This window comes from Pristiophorus japonicus, chromosome 4, assembly GCF_044704955.1.
Source record: "Pristiophorus japonicus isolate sPriJap1 chromosome 4, sPriJap1.hap1, whole genome shotgun sequence".
Lineage (NCBI taxonomy): Eukaryota > Metazoa > Chordata > Chondrichthyes > Pristiophoridae > Pristiophorus > Pristiophorus japonicus.
In genome coordinates, this window is record NC_091980.1 from 92992887 (window position 1) to 93009959 (window position 17073).

General features: G+C 45.4%; 1 protein-coding gene across 1 annotated transcript in view; it reads right to left on the reverse strand.

The window, feature by feature from the left end:
- Positions 1-17073, reverse strand: part of LOC139262997 (actin filament-associated protein 1-like 1) — a 232800-nt gene that overhangs the window by 74870 nt on the left and 140857 nt on the right. Inside the window, exons 6-7 of the mRNA XM_070878426.1 lie at positions 9634-9732; positions 505-716 (exon numbers count right to left, since the gene is read on the reverse strand). Coding sequence (XP_070734527.1) covers positions 505-716; positions 9634-9732 — 311 coding nt within the window. The remainder of the gene's footprint in view (positions 1-504; positions 717-9633; positions 9733-17073) is intronic.

A 17073-nucleotide genomic window follows, 5' to 3' on the forward strand; every position in this document is an offset into this window, starting at 1 on the left:
TCGCCCCCATCATTTATCATCAGTGCACACTGCCTCACCCTGTATTTCCACCTCAGCACCACCTTGTACTTTTCCTGCAGCAATGATGATGCAGACATGGTGAACTGATCCATTATTACAGTTGCGCCATAATTGGTTGCTAACTCATTACCATTAACAAAATCACATGTTGAGGAAGTGCAGGTTTGATATTTGTTAACAGCTCATTAATTAATTACAGTGAAAAATGGACATTTCTCCCATTTAAAAAAAAAGAGGAACATTAGGCCTTAAGACTTAAAAGTGAAAAGGGTCCATTCACCAGTAGTGTTATCCCTCATGTTAATATCATATCACCTAAAAAGTATAGTACACACTTTAAATTATATTTTGGATATTTTTCAACTAACTTTTAACTAACTTCCAAAAACACGTTCCCATAGGGACCTATTAGATAAGTGGTTAAAATACTAACGTGCTTCAATGATTAGCCCTTTAAAGTTTAAAGTTTGACAATCAGTTTACCAGTAGTCTGTTTTCCTTAATGACACAGAGCTGCTTGGCCCACTGCCCAAAACGCTTCTTCCTCAGCAGGAAGGCACAAATCCTGCAATCTTTCACCAAGTCCATGGAGGCTTCCTCTGATGGCCACTGGTGAGTCAGCTGTTGACCTTTCCCGTCTTCCTCCTCATCATCGTAAGATTCATACGAGCTGCTCATCACATCTGAGTCATTGTCTGCATGAAGCAATTAGAGTACATTTGTCAATGAAGCATTATAACCTGTGGGGGGATTCAGTAGCTCTGGTATGTTTTGACAAGTCACAGTTCAAAGGAGTGTTTGATTTTATAGTCTGCATTTTTATTAACTCAATACCTATTAATTTGTTCTTCGTTGTTCCTCTCCTACATTTGGGACACTCACCAAACTAACCCATTTGATTATGATTCTATACAATGAATCAGCATTCTACATTTTTTGTTTGTTCAACACGAGTACTGAGTCAAATGGAACTGAGTTCATGATTCAACTTTCATTGAAAGAAATGTTTATCCTAAATAAATGTTCTTATTTTCTTAACATGATTGTTCCTTGTGCTCAACTGCATGAATAATTTTGGAAAATGATATCAGGCATAACAATTCTTGAGATAAAAATCTCTTTGGTGCCAGAAAAGTTGACTTTGAGATGGGGAGAAGACACATGGAAGGAAATGTGCATCTGTGAACATCAGTTGGAGATAGGATCAGGCTCAGCTGTAATGCCTCCATGGTCAAATAGTCTGTCAAAGTTTGCATGTGAGTAATGCCCACTTGGGCACGGTACTGGTCTGTGACTGGCACCGACAGAGCTATACCCCAGAATGGACCATTTTGCAGGAGGATGGAGAGGGGTGAAAATGAGCAAGAAGAAGAAACAAAGACCGCCACATGAAGAATACCCTGTGTTCATGCACTTGCTGCACAGACTGTATAAAGCAATCTTCACGCACAGAGTGGAGCAGAATCCAGGAGAACTGTCTGGATGTAATGTGGGCTCAGTCGCTAGCAAGAAAGTTCCAAGGCCACAGTGTCCACACACAAAGCGTTAATCTATCTTTTCCAATTTCAGATGATGATGACCCTGCTGCGTATTTCCAGCATTTCCTGTTTATATTTCAGGTTTTTTGTAATTTGCAGTTGTTTTCAAATCTTCATTTTACTGAATATCACAAATGAGTGACATATCCTGTGTATTTTTATAATACTCACATTTCCACCAGGCGGGAAATCTTCATGATTTTGCGAAACCCTTTGGGAGAAGAGTCAGCGAACATGATTTGAATTTGGATGGAAACTACTCGTCCTTCTAAATGTCATGTTGTGGGTATGAATCTCTGCTGCTGACTTCTCCACTGTCATCATCAATACTACCCTGTGATTATGCAGTTGGAGCTGCCTTCTCACAGTCTTTTGCTCTCCCAGTGGAATGCTCCACTGTCTTCAAGTGTTACACCTAATAGCCTAGCTGAGAATTGGCAAAGCTGCTGAAGGCTCCTGAGTTTGAATGACATTCAAATCTAGATTGAAACCAGGGGCTTTGCATGGTGGGGTGCAGTTACCACCATGGTGAGCCACCAGCTTCTCATTTAATGTATCATTTTTAACATTTTAATTCTTTGTAAACCCACTACATGACATGGGGAATGAAGAATCATTTTCATCCAAATTCAAATAGTGTTTACTGACTATTCCTTCAAAGTTTTTGTAAAGTAATTAAAATTGTTGGAAATTTGAACGACACAAGAAGAAATGAGGATATGTGATGGCTCTCTAATCCTCGGTAAACAAACTCCTGAAATTACCACAGTTCAAATCATGTTGTGAACTTATCAGGAATTAAAATAAGTACAATTGTAAAAAGAAAACACTTTAACTGGCAGACTCATCTCTGGCTGATAATGATGGAAGCAGCCCAAATTATTAAACACACCCCGCTAAATATTTAGCCCACACGCCCGGCTGATTGGGACTAGTGTGGTGGCAGTCAGGCTACAAATCGAGATAAAGCTGGCAAATACTGATTAGAAATACCTTCAAATAATCTGCTACTACATCGTATTTTTATCTTGCAAAAAGCATTTGGTTGTTACGGCTACCAAGAATGTGGGAAAGACACTAAGATCTCGATTTTGATTTTGTGACGCGCTGGTGGAGAAGGGGGGGGGGTTCCTATATCGTGCGGGAAAACTGGAAGTAAGTGCAGCGCGTCTGCCAGTGGCTTTTTATCCCTGCCACCTCATTATAATTTGACTTCCGGGTTTCCCATCCAATTGGTTGCAGCGGGCATGAGGTGGATCCATGTGACGTGATCTCAACTCCAATATTTAAAGGGACAATCCAAAGATGCAATTTGAAGGAGCTGGGAGGTGGGAAGAAAAGAGATGCAAGTGTCAGAGTGGAGCCCAGACTGGCAAAGGCTGCACTTTGTTTCAGTGACTGGCGCACATCACTGAAATGTAACGGTGCAGATTAACCATTTTGAGAACTGAATGTTTTTGGACTTGCACGTTTTGTTAGCTGCCAAAAATGATTTTTCCCTGGATGTGCTGCTGGGGGCCGTGAGGCGTTGGCGAGAAATAATCTTCCCTATCAATAGGAAGCCCTATCAATAGGAAGAAGAAGCCTGCAGCGAAGACCAAGATGGCGTGGTTAGAGGTCGCGGAGGTTAGCAGCAGGAGCATAGTGCCACCTTCCTGGATGCAGTGCAGAAAGTGCTTTAAAGATCTAAGCAGGTGAGTATAGTGGCACAATCATCTACACCCTGCTATGCACATCACCCCATCCCCTAAACATCATTCCTCATACCACTTACCTTGCAGGTGCACCCATCCTTCTCTTTCTATGCACTTCTTCACATTCCCATCCATCCATCCACCACTCCCATTCACCCTCATCCTTGTGCAATTTCATGCCTCTCCCTCATAGTCACCCTCACTAAATGCACCTCTTCCATTGGATGAAGACATGCCATTACACTCACTCATACATTTCTTCTTTTCCTCCTTACAGAACAAGAAAGCACAGGTAGAGAGAGAGAGAACCGGAGGGGGCCCTTCAAACATCTCACAGCTGACGAGAGCAGAGGAGGCGGCACTGGAGATCAGTGAAGTTTCGACGTCACTGACTGTTAGAGGTGGGGAGTCTGGGAGCTCTCAGCTACCTGGTGACATAATTAATTAAAAGCCACCCACGTGTCATGTGGCACTTAGTCATGTTGACTTGATTTCAAAGGCGAGTGAAATATGATCATCTTCATAATGATTACTTGCAACATTCTTACCTTGCCAAGACCAATTCATGTTTTTTATCTTCCACAGGGCCTTCACGTGTGCAGCATCATGGAGGTGGCTTGTGATGAATCCTCATAAGAGCTGAGTTCATCTGAGTGTGCGCCATCACAGGACTGATGCAGACCATGCACCAGCTCAGATATACACACTTCGGTGGGACCAGTAAGGCAGATACTTGGGTTTTCACCTGGTGACTCACTTCACAAGTGAGCAAGAGCAGATGGTGGTGACAGGTACAGCAGTGCAGAGTCTGTGTCGGAGCCCTCTCCAAGCTCTGCTCAGCTGGACACAGACGCTGTACCTCGGGAGATGAAGAGGAGAATGTTTGAGTATCAAAGTGGAATCACTACGATTGAAAAGAGATTGGAGGAGACCACCTCAAGCTTGAGCGGGGTGATGTCACAGGCCACTAAGATGATGTCTTCTTCCATGAATAAAGTGCCCAGTTCCATGGATCATCATCATCATCATCGGTAGTCAAGGAAGACTTGCTTTCACTCTTAAAATGAGTCCTTAGGTGACTGTACAGTCCAATATGAGAACCACAGTCCCTGTCACAGGTGAGACAGATGGTCGTTGAGGGAAGGGGTGGGTGGGACAGGTTTGCCGCACGTTCTTTCCGCTGCCTGCGCTTGATTTCTGCATGCTCTCGGCGATGAGACTCGAGGTGCTCAGCGCCCTCCCGGATGCACTTCCTCCACTTAGGATGGTCTTTGGCCAGGGACTCCCAGGTATCAGTGAGGAGGTTGCACTTTATCAGGGAGGCTTTGAGGGTGTCCTTGTAATGTTTCCTCTGTTCACCTTCGGCTCGTTTGCCGTGAAGGAGTTCTGAGTAGAACGCTTGCTTTGGGAGTCTCGTGTTTGGTATGCGGACAGTTTGCACTGATCTGCACCAAAGTGTTCTCCAATACAGTCGTAGCAGTGAAGTGTGGCTGGGCTATGAGAGGGACAATAGCGAAAGTGCTTCAACTTCTCATCAGCAGCCCACCGCACAGTCAGTAGCCCATGTGCTGTCTCGTCTCCCAATGACCGAGTCTGCCCCTGTACAGGTGCTGGTGGAGCAGTCTTTGGCGGGGCTCTCACCAGCTTCAAAACCCAGAGGACGTCATCCAAGAACATCACAGCAGTCAGAGCTGGGACCTGAGCAGCTGCCTCTACCTCTGCTGAAGCCACAGCGGTTGCACCAGGTAGGAGTAGCAGAAAAAGAAAAAGTAAGGCTTTGTAGTTGCACAAGGGTATGGACATGGGTGTCTGAGAAAATGTTGTTTTGATAAGTTTTTGTTCTTTATTTAGCTCACATATAAGTTTTTTTCACCATTCGCCCTTCTTGTCCATTCTTGGGTGCTGGGTGGAAAATGGCCTTCTAACCTGTTTGGTGATGAATGTGAGGGCATGAATTGATGGGGACCAATGAGGAGATGCTCAAGGTGTGGTTGGTTGGTTGCAGGACTGTTTGTGTCAGTGGCATTGGGGGAGGGGGTGGGGAGATGGGGCGAGGAGGCGGCAGTGGCAGTTACATTTTCTGGCGACATAGGTGCACTGGTGTAACCTAAGTGAACCTTGCATGAATAAGAGGATTCCAGGCAGCAATGTGAGCAGCTGGGGTTGCATTGCTCTCCTCCTCCCCTCCGAATCACTCCAGGAGGATCTGAGTTCTTCGCCTTGTTCCTTCTGCAGTTCCAAGCCTTGCTGGTGCGCAATGTTGTGCAGAGCGCAGCAAATCACGACAATTCTGGAGACCCTGGCTGGTGCGTGCTGAAGGACATCTCCAGATCGGTCGAGGCACCTGAAGCACACCTTCAGCTTGCCGATGGGCTGTTCAATCACATATCTGGTGATCATATGGCATTCATTATAGAGCTGTTGGGCTTAGTGTTGAGGTTTCCGATGGGTGTCATGAACCAGGTTTGCAGTGGGTGCCGCTTGTCGGTTATAAGCCAACCCTGAGGTCTGCTTCCAAGTGCGAAGAGAGCAGGGAGCTTGGACTGCCGCAGGATGAAAGTATCATGGCAGATCTTCGGGACTCCTGTGTACAGCTGCCGAAACATCTTTTTGTGTTTGCACACCAGCTGCACATTGATGGAGTGGAAGCCCTTGCAGTTGACGAACACTCCTGGTTGTTCTGGTGATGCCCAGATTGCCACGTGTGCGCAGTCTATGATGCCCTGCACCTGCAAGAAGCCAGCCAGAGCCACCAAGCCCAGCGCCCGCTCATTCTGACTGGCATCGTTGGTGGCAAAGTTAACATAATTGCCCTGGCAAACAACCCATCACTCATCTGACTTATGTATTTGTGCGTGACTGACTGGGAGATCACGCATATGTCTGCGGCAGTGCCCTGGAAGGTTCTGGAGGCAAAAAAGTTGAGGGTGGTGGTGACTTTGACAGTCACTGGTAATGCATGGCCACCAAGTCCAGCAGGCAGCTGGTCTTCTTCCAGGAGGCTGCAGGTGGCTGCCACCACCTGACATGACATCCTGAGCCTCCTGAGACACTGCTGTTCAAACATGTCTAGGAAATTGAGCCTTTGCCTGTAGACCCTGTTACACAGGTAGTGCCTCCAGCAAGTTGCATCTCTCTGCTGGTCCCCTCTCTGCTGGACCCCTCTCTCTGTTGGACCCCTCTCTCTGCTGGACCCCTCTCTCTCTGCTGGACCCTTCTCTCTGCTGGACCCCTCTCTCTGTTGGACCCCTCTCTCTGCTGGACCCCTCTCTCTGCTGGACCCCTCTCTCTGCTGGACCCCTCTCTCTGCTGGACCCCTCTCTCTGCTGGACCCCTCTCTCTGCTGGACCCCTCTCTCTGTTGGACCCCTCTCTCTGTTGGACCCCTCTCTCTGCTGGACCCCTCTCTCTGTTGGACCCCTCTCTCTGCTGGACCCCTCTCTCTGCTGGACCCCTCTCTCTGCTGGACACCTCTCTCTGTTGGACCCCTCACTCTGCTGGACCCCTCTCTCTGTTGGACCCCTCTCTCTGCTGGACCCCTCTCTCTGCTGGACCCCTCTCTCTGCTGGACCCCTCTCTCTGCTGGACCCCTCTCTCTGTTGGACCCCTCTCTCTGCTGGACCCCTCTCTCTGCTGTGCAGCTACAGATCTGTGAACAACAGGCCAGCACAAGTGCTGTTGCTGGTGATCTTGGTCCTCATCTGAGGTCCAATCTAGGACAGCACAAACAGCACCCATCCTGAATTAACATCTCAGCACAAGTACTGAAAATAAACCCTTGCTCATTAGCAGATAGAAAAGCAGCTGTGAGTACTGAGTATTATTGGCACCTTTGCCTGAGAGAGCTTCAGCCCCATCAATTGCCGCTGTGTACTCGCCTCGATTTCACTGGCGAGTTTTAGGAAGCCTGGAAAGCATGAGGACCGGCGTTAAATTGAAAACATTAGTGACTTCCGGGTGGGGATCCTGTGTTCAAAATAAAGACGCATACTTGGAGTTAAAACTCCAGAGCATGCGGGGAAACCCAGACTTCCGGGTTTCACAACCAAACTTCCTCCCCCCCCCACCACCGCTTACGAAACCCGCCCCTGTAAATAGCGGGGTCAATCTTTTTCAAATGTCTCCAATATTTGATTAAAATGAAGCAACACTTATGCAGTAACAATCCTCCAATCAAGTATACTGTATTTGTTGCTCTACATTGACGCAACCAAACACAAATTGAGTGATTCCTTTGCTGAACACCCCCATTCTGTTTGCAAGTGTGACCTGTGCTTCCTGTCACTTGCCATTTCAATTCTCCATCCATTCCTATTATGACCCCTCTATTTTTTGGCTTCCTACACTGTTCCAGCGAAGCTTTAAGTAAGCTTGAGGAACAGCAACTCATCTTTCTATTAGGCCTTAACATTGACTTTAAAAACTTCAGATCTCAACGAAAGCTGCCATTTTCTCTCTGGCAGTCAGTGCCTGCAATGTGGGATGAGTGTGCTGGTATTTCCAGGGATGGGGGAGAGCAGTAATTTGTATTGGGGTGGTCACTCTGTTAGAACACCACTGTGCCTGCACTCCAAGGGGCTGAAATTGCCCCTTCCTTAAAGGCCTGTTACCGCTGGAAATCAGCGGCAATGGAGCAGAATGGAATGGCCGCCATTTTGAAAATTCCGCTCCTGCGGTATCCCGGTGGTGAGCCACTCCTCCCACTATTGCTCCGTTGCTGCCGATCCATCCTAAGCGCGTCATCAGAGCGCACACCGCCGATGTGCCCCCCTGAGCATGAAATTCTGCGCTGAAAATCATGCTCCTGCCGTTCGGTGCCACCGACAGCCTTTTCTGCCAGAGCACTGTGCTTGCAGTGCTTGTAAAATGGCCGTGCAGCTGCCATTAAAGGGGAGGACCTACTGCCACAGCCACCATCTTATTTTTTTGGTCGGCCTACTACCACATCGGGCTGACAATTATGCCCCTGGGTTCGGCCGGGCCGGTAACAGGCAGCTTGGCACCCTGTCTTGGGTGCCAGGCCGCTGGCCCGGCCGAAACCCTCCCTGGTGGCCCAGTGGACCGAACTTAAAGAATCACAGAGCTCGCAGCGGCTCGCCCCTTTAAGTGAAGGGGAGAGACGTGGTGACACGCCAGCGTGATGATGTCATCAGCGCCACGGTGATTAGTGACAGTGGCTGACACTCCGTCCGTCCCCACTTCCGCCCCTCTACTTACTGAACTTCCGCTCTCCGCCCCCATTATGACCGACTTCCGGGTCGCTTGAAGAAAAAAGCCAAACAACGGAATTTCATGCAGGAGGCCACCAAGTCTACCACTGCAGTAAAAATAGTCGAAACAAGGTAGGTGCGACACATTTTCAGCAGGGGGGGGCGGTGGCGAGATGGAAATTTTGCCCCTTGGTGTCTACCTGCTTCCTTTTTTACTTCTTCCACCAGACTCCCAGGCCACTGCAGCCTGCTCTGCTTTGGGTGTTTCATGCTACGCTTTCTTCACGTCTCTGTCTCGTATATGTCTTTCATTTATTTGATTTCTCTCATTTTGTCTTCTTTTGTCTCCTGCTAATATCACCTCTGACATTTAATCACTTCCTGTCCTCCACCCAACACAGGCCATTCTATTTCTTTTGATGTGTCCCCCCTGTGATTTTGCTCTCCTCCCCCTTTCCCTTGTTGAGTTCCTTTTTAAATGCTGCTGATCTAGAATATCTCCTCGACTTAAGGACCAAAGCCCTGAAACGTTGACTGCTATTTCATAGATGCTGCCTGACCTGCTGAGTATTTCCAGCTATTTCTGTTTTTATTTTGAACAATCCATACTTATAGCTCTGAATTCAAAGAGGCGCATTTGTCAGCACCAGAACTAGCATATTTCTGGCAAAGGTTAAAGTATTTTATATGAAGTTATATTGGGAAGACTTTCCTAGTAGCTGATTTAAGAAAATAGCAGCTATGCACACTAATTTTGTAATTCTTTGTTTACAGAGGGATCCCAATGTAATCTCTCCATTACAAATATTCTTAACGTTTGTGAATATTTGGTTTGAATATTCACGATGTACAGCCAAGACATATCACTGATATATTCTGGGCTGAACACTTCCTTTCCATTAATAAATGCCTCCTCTTTTGCTCAGCAATCTGATGTGTCTTAGGCTTGGCAGCAAAATGGTGCAAAAGTTAAGTTGAGGCTGAGCTGTTGGCTGAGAACAGTGTCTCATGGATGCCACTCAATTAATTGAAAAAGCTGATGTCATGAGTTCCTTCTGAAACATTAGATACGAGTCTCAACAAACCATGTAATGCTTTACACTCATAATTATTTATATTGAAGTCTTGTTATGTAACTCAATGATAAAAGAAGGAAATATTATGTAACTACATGAATGCTTATGTTCTCCAATGATCCTGGTAATTGGGTAATTATTGTCAGCATCTTCATAGTAGCCATCCTCGATAGAATTCGGTGGACTGGAACTATCTGGAAAAAAAGGGAAAATATACTAAGTTAGAAAAAGATCTTTCATACTTTTTAAATCTTAAAGCAGTGCTGGTCCTGTTGACTAATTAAAGTGACACCGGTTTAGATGAACAAAAGAAGAAAATATTTACATTTATATTGCACCTTTCACAATCCCAAGATGTCCCAAAGCACTTTACAGCCAATTAATTACTTTTTAACTGTAGACAATGTTAATGTAGGAAACGCGGCAGCCAAATTGTGCAAAGCAAGGTCCCACAAACAGCAATGTGAAAATTTCAAACAATTCCACTGTGTTACTGGCACATTATCTGTTATGTTTACAATCATGCTGATGGCCTTTTGAGGGCCTTGTGGTCTTTAAATGAACGCTCATTGCCTGTAAAATATTTTTGACCATTTTGTCCTCCAACAATGTTTGACTGGTGCATTATTTTATGGTCATGTCTTACTCCTTATTTGAATAATGTGATTCCCTATCTTTCAGTTCTCAAATACATCCTTTTATTTATGCAGTTCCTAAAATATTAATAGAAACTTCTAATTCCTCACTCATTTCCTTGAGGATTATTATTTCAAATGCCTTTACTGATATTATAAAGTCCTGTACCAATTTGACTATGTTTGAAATGTGTCCACTATCTTTATTTATGAACACTGGTATGGAGAATTCATTAAACACATTTTGCTGATTCCCTCAATATTTTTTTCAAAGGGGCCATCTTAGAATTTTCTTTCTTGGCAATTTTCTCCCATCCTTTTTCTTGACTTCTTACTGGGGTATATTTCCACAAGTGTTGGTTGTATTTCAGTACCTTGCCCATGTAGTCATTCTGCATTAGTTAGCTTAGCTTTGGTAGGCTATTCCACCATGGGGTCACCACTGTTGTGCCCATTCCTCTCCTTAATTGATATCGACATGCCCATGCTTTCCATTGGTAAATCACTTGGTAGCAATCAAGAGCAGGACTCTTTGGTCTTCCTTGCGCAGGGAGGTAGAGGCCAATTGTGTTTCCCCAGCTGGGATCAGCTAGCTCAGCACAGATTGGGAATCAAATTTGCAATTAGTTGTTATGGCTCAGTCACCATTTCTCTAACAAATTAAGACATCAGCAATGCTCTTTTGGTAATAGTTTTACCCAATTTATCCCTTCAAGAACTTATCAGATCTGGTTGTGGGGTCAAGTCCCACTCAGGGACTCGAGCACATAAATCTAGGCTGACACTCCCGTGCCGTGCTGAGGGAGCGCTACACTGTCAGAGGTACCGTCTTTTGGATGAGACGTTGAACCGAGGCCCCGTCTGCTCTCTCAGGTGGACGTAAAACATCCCATGGCACTATTTCGAAGAAGAGCAGGGGAATTATCCCCGGTGTCCTGGCCAATATTTATCCCTCAATCAACATAACAAAAAAAACAGATGATCTGATCATTATCAAATTGCTGTTTGTGAGAGCTTGCTGAGTGTAAATTGGCTGCTGCATTTCTCACAATACAACGGTGACTATACTCCAAAAGTACTTCATTGGCTGTAAAGCACTTTGAGACATTTCTTCCTTCTTCCTTATAACTTAAAAAAATAAATTTCTGCTGCTATTAACAATTCCAATTTGTATAACCTTCTTGCGACTAATACTCATTTTGGTTTGGCTATGTGATAGTTTCCTGACTTAAACAAATGACAAGTATAGGATAATGTAAAGTGAGGACTCCAGTGAATAACAGATATAGGAGTAGGTTCATGCGTGACTTTACTGCAGAATCCTGGCTAGCAATTAATGAAACAAAACACAACTTCTTGGCTTAAACAGAGGAGAGCAAGGATCTGCAAGGCATGGTTCACACCTCACTAGATTTTCTGTGAGGCTTTTTCCCTACATTGCTCATTGAGGCTATTGTATTTCACAAGGATGCGTCTATTTGTGCTGCCAAAATGGCTGTTTAGTCTGTGATTGGCTCTCCAATATAACTTGACCTGTTGCTGATTAGTCCCCTTGGAGGATAAGCCACACCCTGAAGTTTGCAATTGGAACTGCCAAGCCCAAGTTCTGACTGACTTTGCAAATTGCAACTCGATCCATTTTGACTTCAGAAGCCACAGAGGATAGATCTCCCCAAAAGCCACTAATTGCATGACCTTACCCACCCACCCCTCCCACCTCCCTGCCATAGATGGGGCATTGTGTGCGGATTGTTAAAAGATTTATTGGGTATGAAGTGAATAGTGAGTATTGTGACTTCTAGATTTCATCCACTCCAACAGGTCCCTTGTAATACACGTACCGAACTTTGCGAGAAATCAGGTGTGGGTGTAAAGGGGGTTGGAAGAACCTCTCTCCCCTCCGATTCCCCCCCATCCCCAACCACCCCGCATGTCTATCCCTTCACCCCCACCCCATCTCTCTGCCCCGCCCCATCTCTCTGCCCCGCCCCCCCACCCCCTCTCTCTTTCCCCCCCCCACCAAGCTCTCTCTCTCTCCCCTCTCCCCCACCGCCAGGCTCTCTCTCCACTCACCCTAGGCTCTCTCTCTCTCCCTCCCCCCCAGGCTCTCTCTCCCCTCACTCTCTCACTCTCCCCCCACCCAGGCTCTCTCTCTCTCCCCCCCTGCCCCCTCCAGGCTCTCTCTCTCACCACACCCCCCACTCCCGGGCTCTCTCTCTCCACCCTCCCGACTCTCTCTCTCTCCCGCCCCCTGCCCCACCCCCAACAGGCTCTCTTTCTCTCCGCAACTAACAGGCTCTCTCTCTCTCTGTCTCTCCCCGCCCCAGGCTCTCTCTCTCTTCCCCCCCCCAACCCCCAGACTTTCTCTCTCTCTCTCTGTCTCCCCCCCATCCACCACCTCAGGCTCTCTTCCCCCCGCCCCCGGCTATCTCTCTCTGTCTCCCCCAAACCCCGCACCCCAAGGTTCTCTCTCCATCCCCGCCCCCACCAAGTTCGCTCTCTCTCCCCCGCCAAGCTCTCGCTCTCCCCCCCCCCCCCGAGTCTCTCTCTGCCTCGCTTCCCCCAGGCTCTCTCTCTCTCTCCACCCCCCACCCCCCCAACCGCCCAGACTCTCTTCCTCCGCCCCAGTTATAGGTTTTAAAACTCTGACGCTGGTAAAAGTAGGCCATGCGCCTGCTTTTACCAGGCGCAAGAGTTTTAAGGACATTCGCAGGGCAAGAGATGGGTAAATACCGCAATCTTGCTCATGCGAATGTCCTGGCTGCTGAGATGCGGCGGTCTATCAAGACAGAACATGACCGATTGGAAAAGCTGGTTTTCAATGCATGCGCATTGCACGCCGAAAACCGGCTTTTGCGATGCCTTCCCACGTCCTTACGGACCTGGGGAGGCTGGGATTTCAGGGCCATTATGCCAATGGAAACACAATGCAGAACTATGATATATTCACAGAGCACAGCACACGCAGCTTCCTACATGGCAGGCAGCTCTTTCAGAAGTCTCCGGAATCTGCCTGGTTCTGTTTATTATTAACTCTGCAGTTGCAGTACACAATACGTCCACATCCACAGTGTAGAGCTACAAACATTATAAGTTTACAGACATTACACTTCTCCCTCCTTAATGAAGAAGTTATTATAACAAACATCATCCATAACTTTCATGTTTATACATAACACAGGATATAAACTTTTTTTTTTTTCCATATTTACAAATTTAACTTTACCACTTGTGTTCTGTTTCGAAGAGGATACCTTCGCTCTCGAACAGAACCTTCCAAACCCGGTGTCGATTTCACATTCATTCGAGGCTCATCCTGAGGAACGTTTTCCTCTATGGAATTTCCTTGATTTTCATTTGAACTCACTCTAACTTCAGACTCTTTGTTTTCCTGACTCGGACTCAGACTTTCATTCTGATTCTCTCCTGGATTTGTTTCCAGTACATTGGATTTAGGATTTGCTACTGGTGTATCAAAACTATCTGATGAGTCAGAAATAATTGAATCATTCCCACGTTCAACTCCTTCCATGTCTGCAGGTAAAATATGATCAATATGAACAAACCTAACCTGTCCATTATCAAATATCTTTACCAAATATGTGCGAGGACCACATATCTTCACCACTCTTCCTGGTAACCATTTATGGTGATGGTTCTTCACTCTCACCTTCTGGTTTAATTTCACACTTCTCTCTTTTACTCTACCTCGATCATGATTCTCTTTCTGTCTTAACTGTGTCTCTTCTACGGACTGTGCCAAATTTGGCTTTAACAACGAGAATCTGGTTTGTGGCTGTCGTTTGAGAAACAACTCTGCTGGTGTTCTACCAGTAGTTGTATGAGGAGTATTTCGACATGTAATCAAAAAATTAGCCAATTTGTGATCCAATGACAACTGTTGTTTCCTTGGATTTGGATCTAACATTTGTTTTATGAGGGCACGGTTTACAATTTGTACAGTGCGCTCTGCTGCACCATTTGAAGCAGGGTAGTATGGTGGAACCTTGATATGTTTCACACCATTTTTGCTCGTGAATTGTGCAAATTCTTCTGAATGAAATTGTGGTCCATTATCCGAAACAATCTCTTCAGGGAGGCCAAATGAAGAAAATAATTTTCGCAAAATGTCCAATGATTTACTTGTTGTTATTTTCCACATTGGAAACACCTCAACCCACTTCGAATGGCTATCAATCACAATGAACAATTGTTGTCCTTCTAACTCAGCAAAATCAATATGTAGCCTTTGCCACACCCTGGAAGGCCATTTCCATGGCTGTAATGGTACTGGTGGTGGTTGCTTGCTTACCGATTGACATGTCGTACACTGACTCACGATGTACTCTATATCTTTATCAAGACCTGGCCACCATAAATAACTACGTGCAAAACTCTTAGTCAAGCACATTCCCAGGTGCTGGTCATGGAGGTCTCCTAATAATTTGGACCTGAATTTATTTGGTATAACCACTCTTGCACCCTACATGATGCAATCTTTATCGACTGATAATTCATTCCTACGAATGAAGAATGGATGTGTATCTTTGTCTGTTACCTGGTTTGGCCATCCATTTGCAATATACTCATACACCTTTGACATCACTGGGTCACGTTTGGTTGCTCTACCAATCTCTTCCGCTGTGACTGGCAGTTCATCAATGTATGAAAAATAAAACACTTCTTCCCTATCGGGTGTAACTTGTGATAGGGAAGGCATTCTAGACATTGCAACAGCATTACCGTGATCAGCTGATCATCTGTATTCAATATCATATAGATATGCTGACAAAATCAAAGCCCATCTCTGCATTCGGGCTGCAGCTAATGTTGGAACTGGGGACTTTGGATGGAGGATTGCTGTTAGGGGTTTATGGTCCATAATGATGGTAAACTTACGACCATACAAGTATTTGTGAAACTTCTTGACCCCAAAAATTAATGCCAAAGCTTCCCTTTCAATTTGAGCATAATTACGCTCACTGGCACTGAGAGTGCGTGAAGCAAAAGCAATTGGTCTTTCCTCCCCACTACTTAATACATGAGAGATCACTGCCCCAACTCCATACGGAGAGGCATCACATGCTAGCTGAATCTCCTTCGATATGTCATAGTGAACTAACATGGTGCTCTCTACCAATTTGCTTTTATACTCCTTGAATGCTGTATCGCATTCTTTTGACCACTTCCAATGGATCTGTTTTTTCAAAAGTTCATTCAGTGGATGTAATAATGTAGCCAAATTTGGTAGGAACTTCCCATAATAGTTCAAAAGACCCAAGAAATAACGAAGTTCAGTGACATTCCTGGGAGTGGGTGCATTTCTAATTGCATCCAATTTTTCCATGGTTGGATGTAAACCATCTTTGTCTACTCTGTACCCTAAGTAATCCACTGAGTTTTTAAATAACTCACACTTACGAGCAGACACTCGTACTCTGTGCTTCTCTAGCTGTTTGAGGACTTCATTCAATATATTATTATGAATATGCCTATTTGGTGCTGAAATTAGTATGTCATCTAAATAATATACTACCCCTTCAATACCTTGCAAAATCTGGTTCATCACCCCTTGGAAATGGCAGGGGCAGAAGACACTCCAAACGGTAGCCTATTAAATTGATATAGGCCTAGATGAGTATTTATAGTCAAACATGACTTGGACTCCTCATCTAGTTCAAGCTGTAAGTAGGCATTCGTAAGATCCAGTTTTGAGAAGATCTGACCACCTGTCAGTGTTGTGAATAAATCTTATATTCGACAATGTATTGGGGACATTACCCTCTAGAACCTGGTTTACGGTTACTTTATAATCATCACACAATCTTACCTTACCATCGGACTTAGGTACAACAATAATGGGTGTAGCCCAATTACATCGATCAGTCTTACAACTAATGTTCAGTCTCTAGTCTTTTGAGTTCTTGCTCAACTTTCTCCTTGAGTGCATATGGTACGGAACGTGGCTTGTACTAAACCGATCTAGCGTCCTTCTGTACCATGACACTCGCCTTGAAGCCTTGGATTGGACTGCCCGTTTCGCAGAACACCTTCGGATACTTCTTGATAACCTCATCCGTTGATGAAAATCTCGCTTCCACACAGAAAATCTTACTCCAATCCAGCTTCAGTGAGCTCAACCAATTTCTTACTAGTAAGGCAGACTTGTCTCCTTTCACTACTATTAGAGGCAAGTTCTGAAATTGACCTTTATATTTCACCGGTACGGTGTTACGACTTGCTACAGGAATTTTCTCTCCCGAGTAGGATTGCAGCTCTATCTTGGATTTCTCCAGTTGGAAATCATGCAATTTGTCGAGGTACAGCGACTCCGGCACTACACTCATGGATGCACCCGTGTCAATTTCCATTGGTATCTTGAATCCCGCAACATCTATGTGGATTTTGATGCTTTCCGAATCGCTGTCCGTTAACTTCGTGCTCCTGATGACGTGTAACTCTAACATGTCCTCGTCCTGTTGTTGTTCTTCCATGCTATATAGTCTCTTGGGATTTCTACTCATAGCTTTGAACGCTGGACTCATGCCTTCGAAAGGTGTCCAGTCTTTCTGCAGAAGAAACACTCTGCCTTTACGAATGGATAACTTTGAGCAATGTGTTGTCCCAGGCGCCTATTGCATGATTTCGATGCTCTGTTAGAATTTCCAGTTTCTGAGACTTTCGGCCATGCCCGTCTTTTACTTTGAACTTGCAGGTGATTTACCTCGGTTGACTGACGACCGTAATTATTATTTAATTCTCGGGAATATTGTTCGGCCATGCCCATCGACCTCGCTGTCTAACAAGCAATCTCAAAAGTCAAGTCATCCGTCATCAATAACTTCCTTCTGATTGCATCATTTTTCACCCCACAAACAAAACGATCCCGTAATGCTCGGT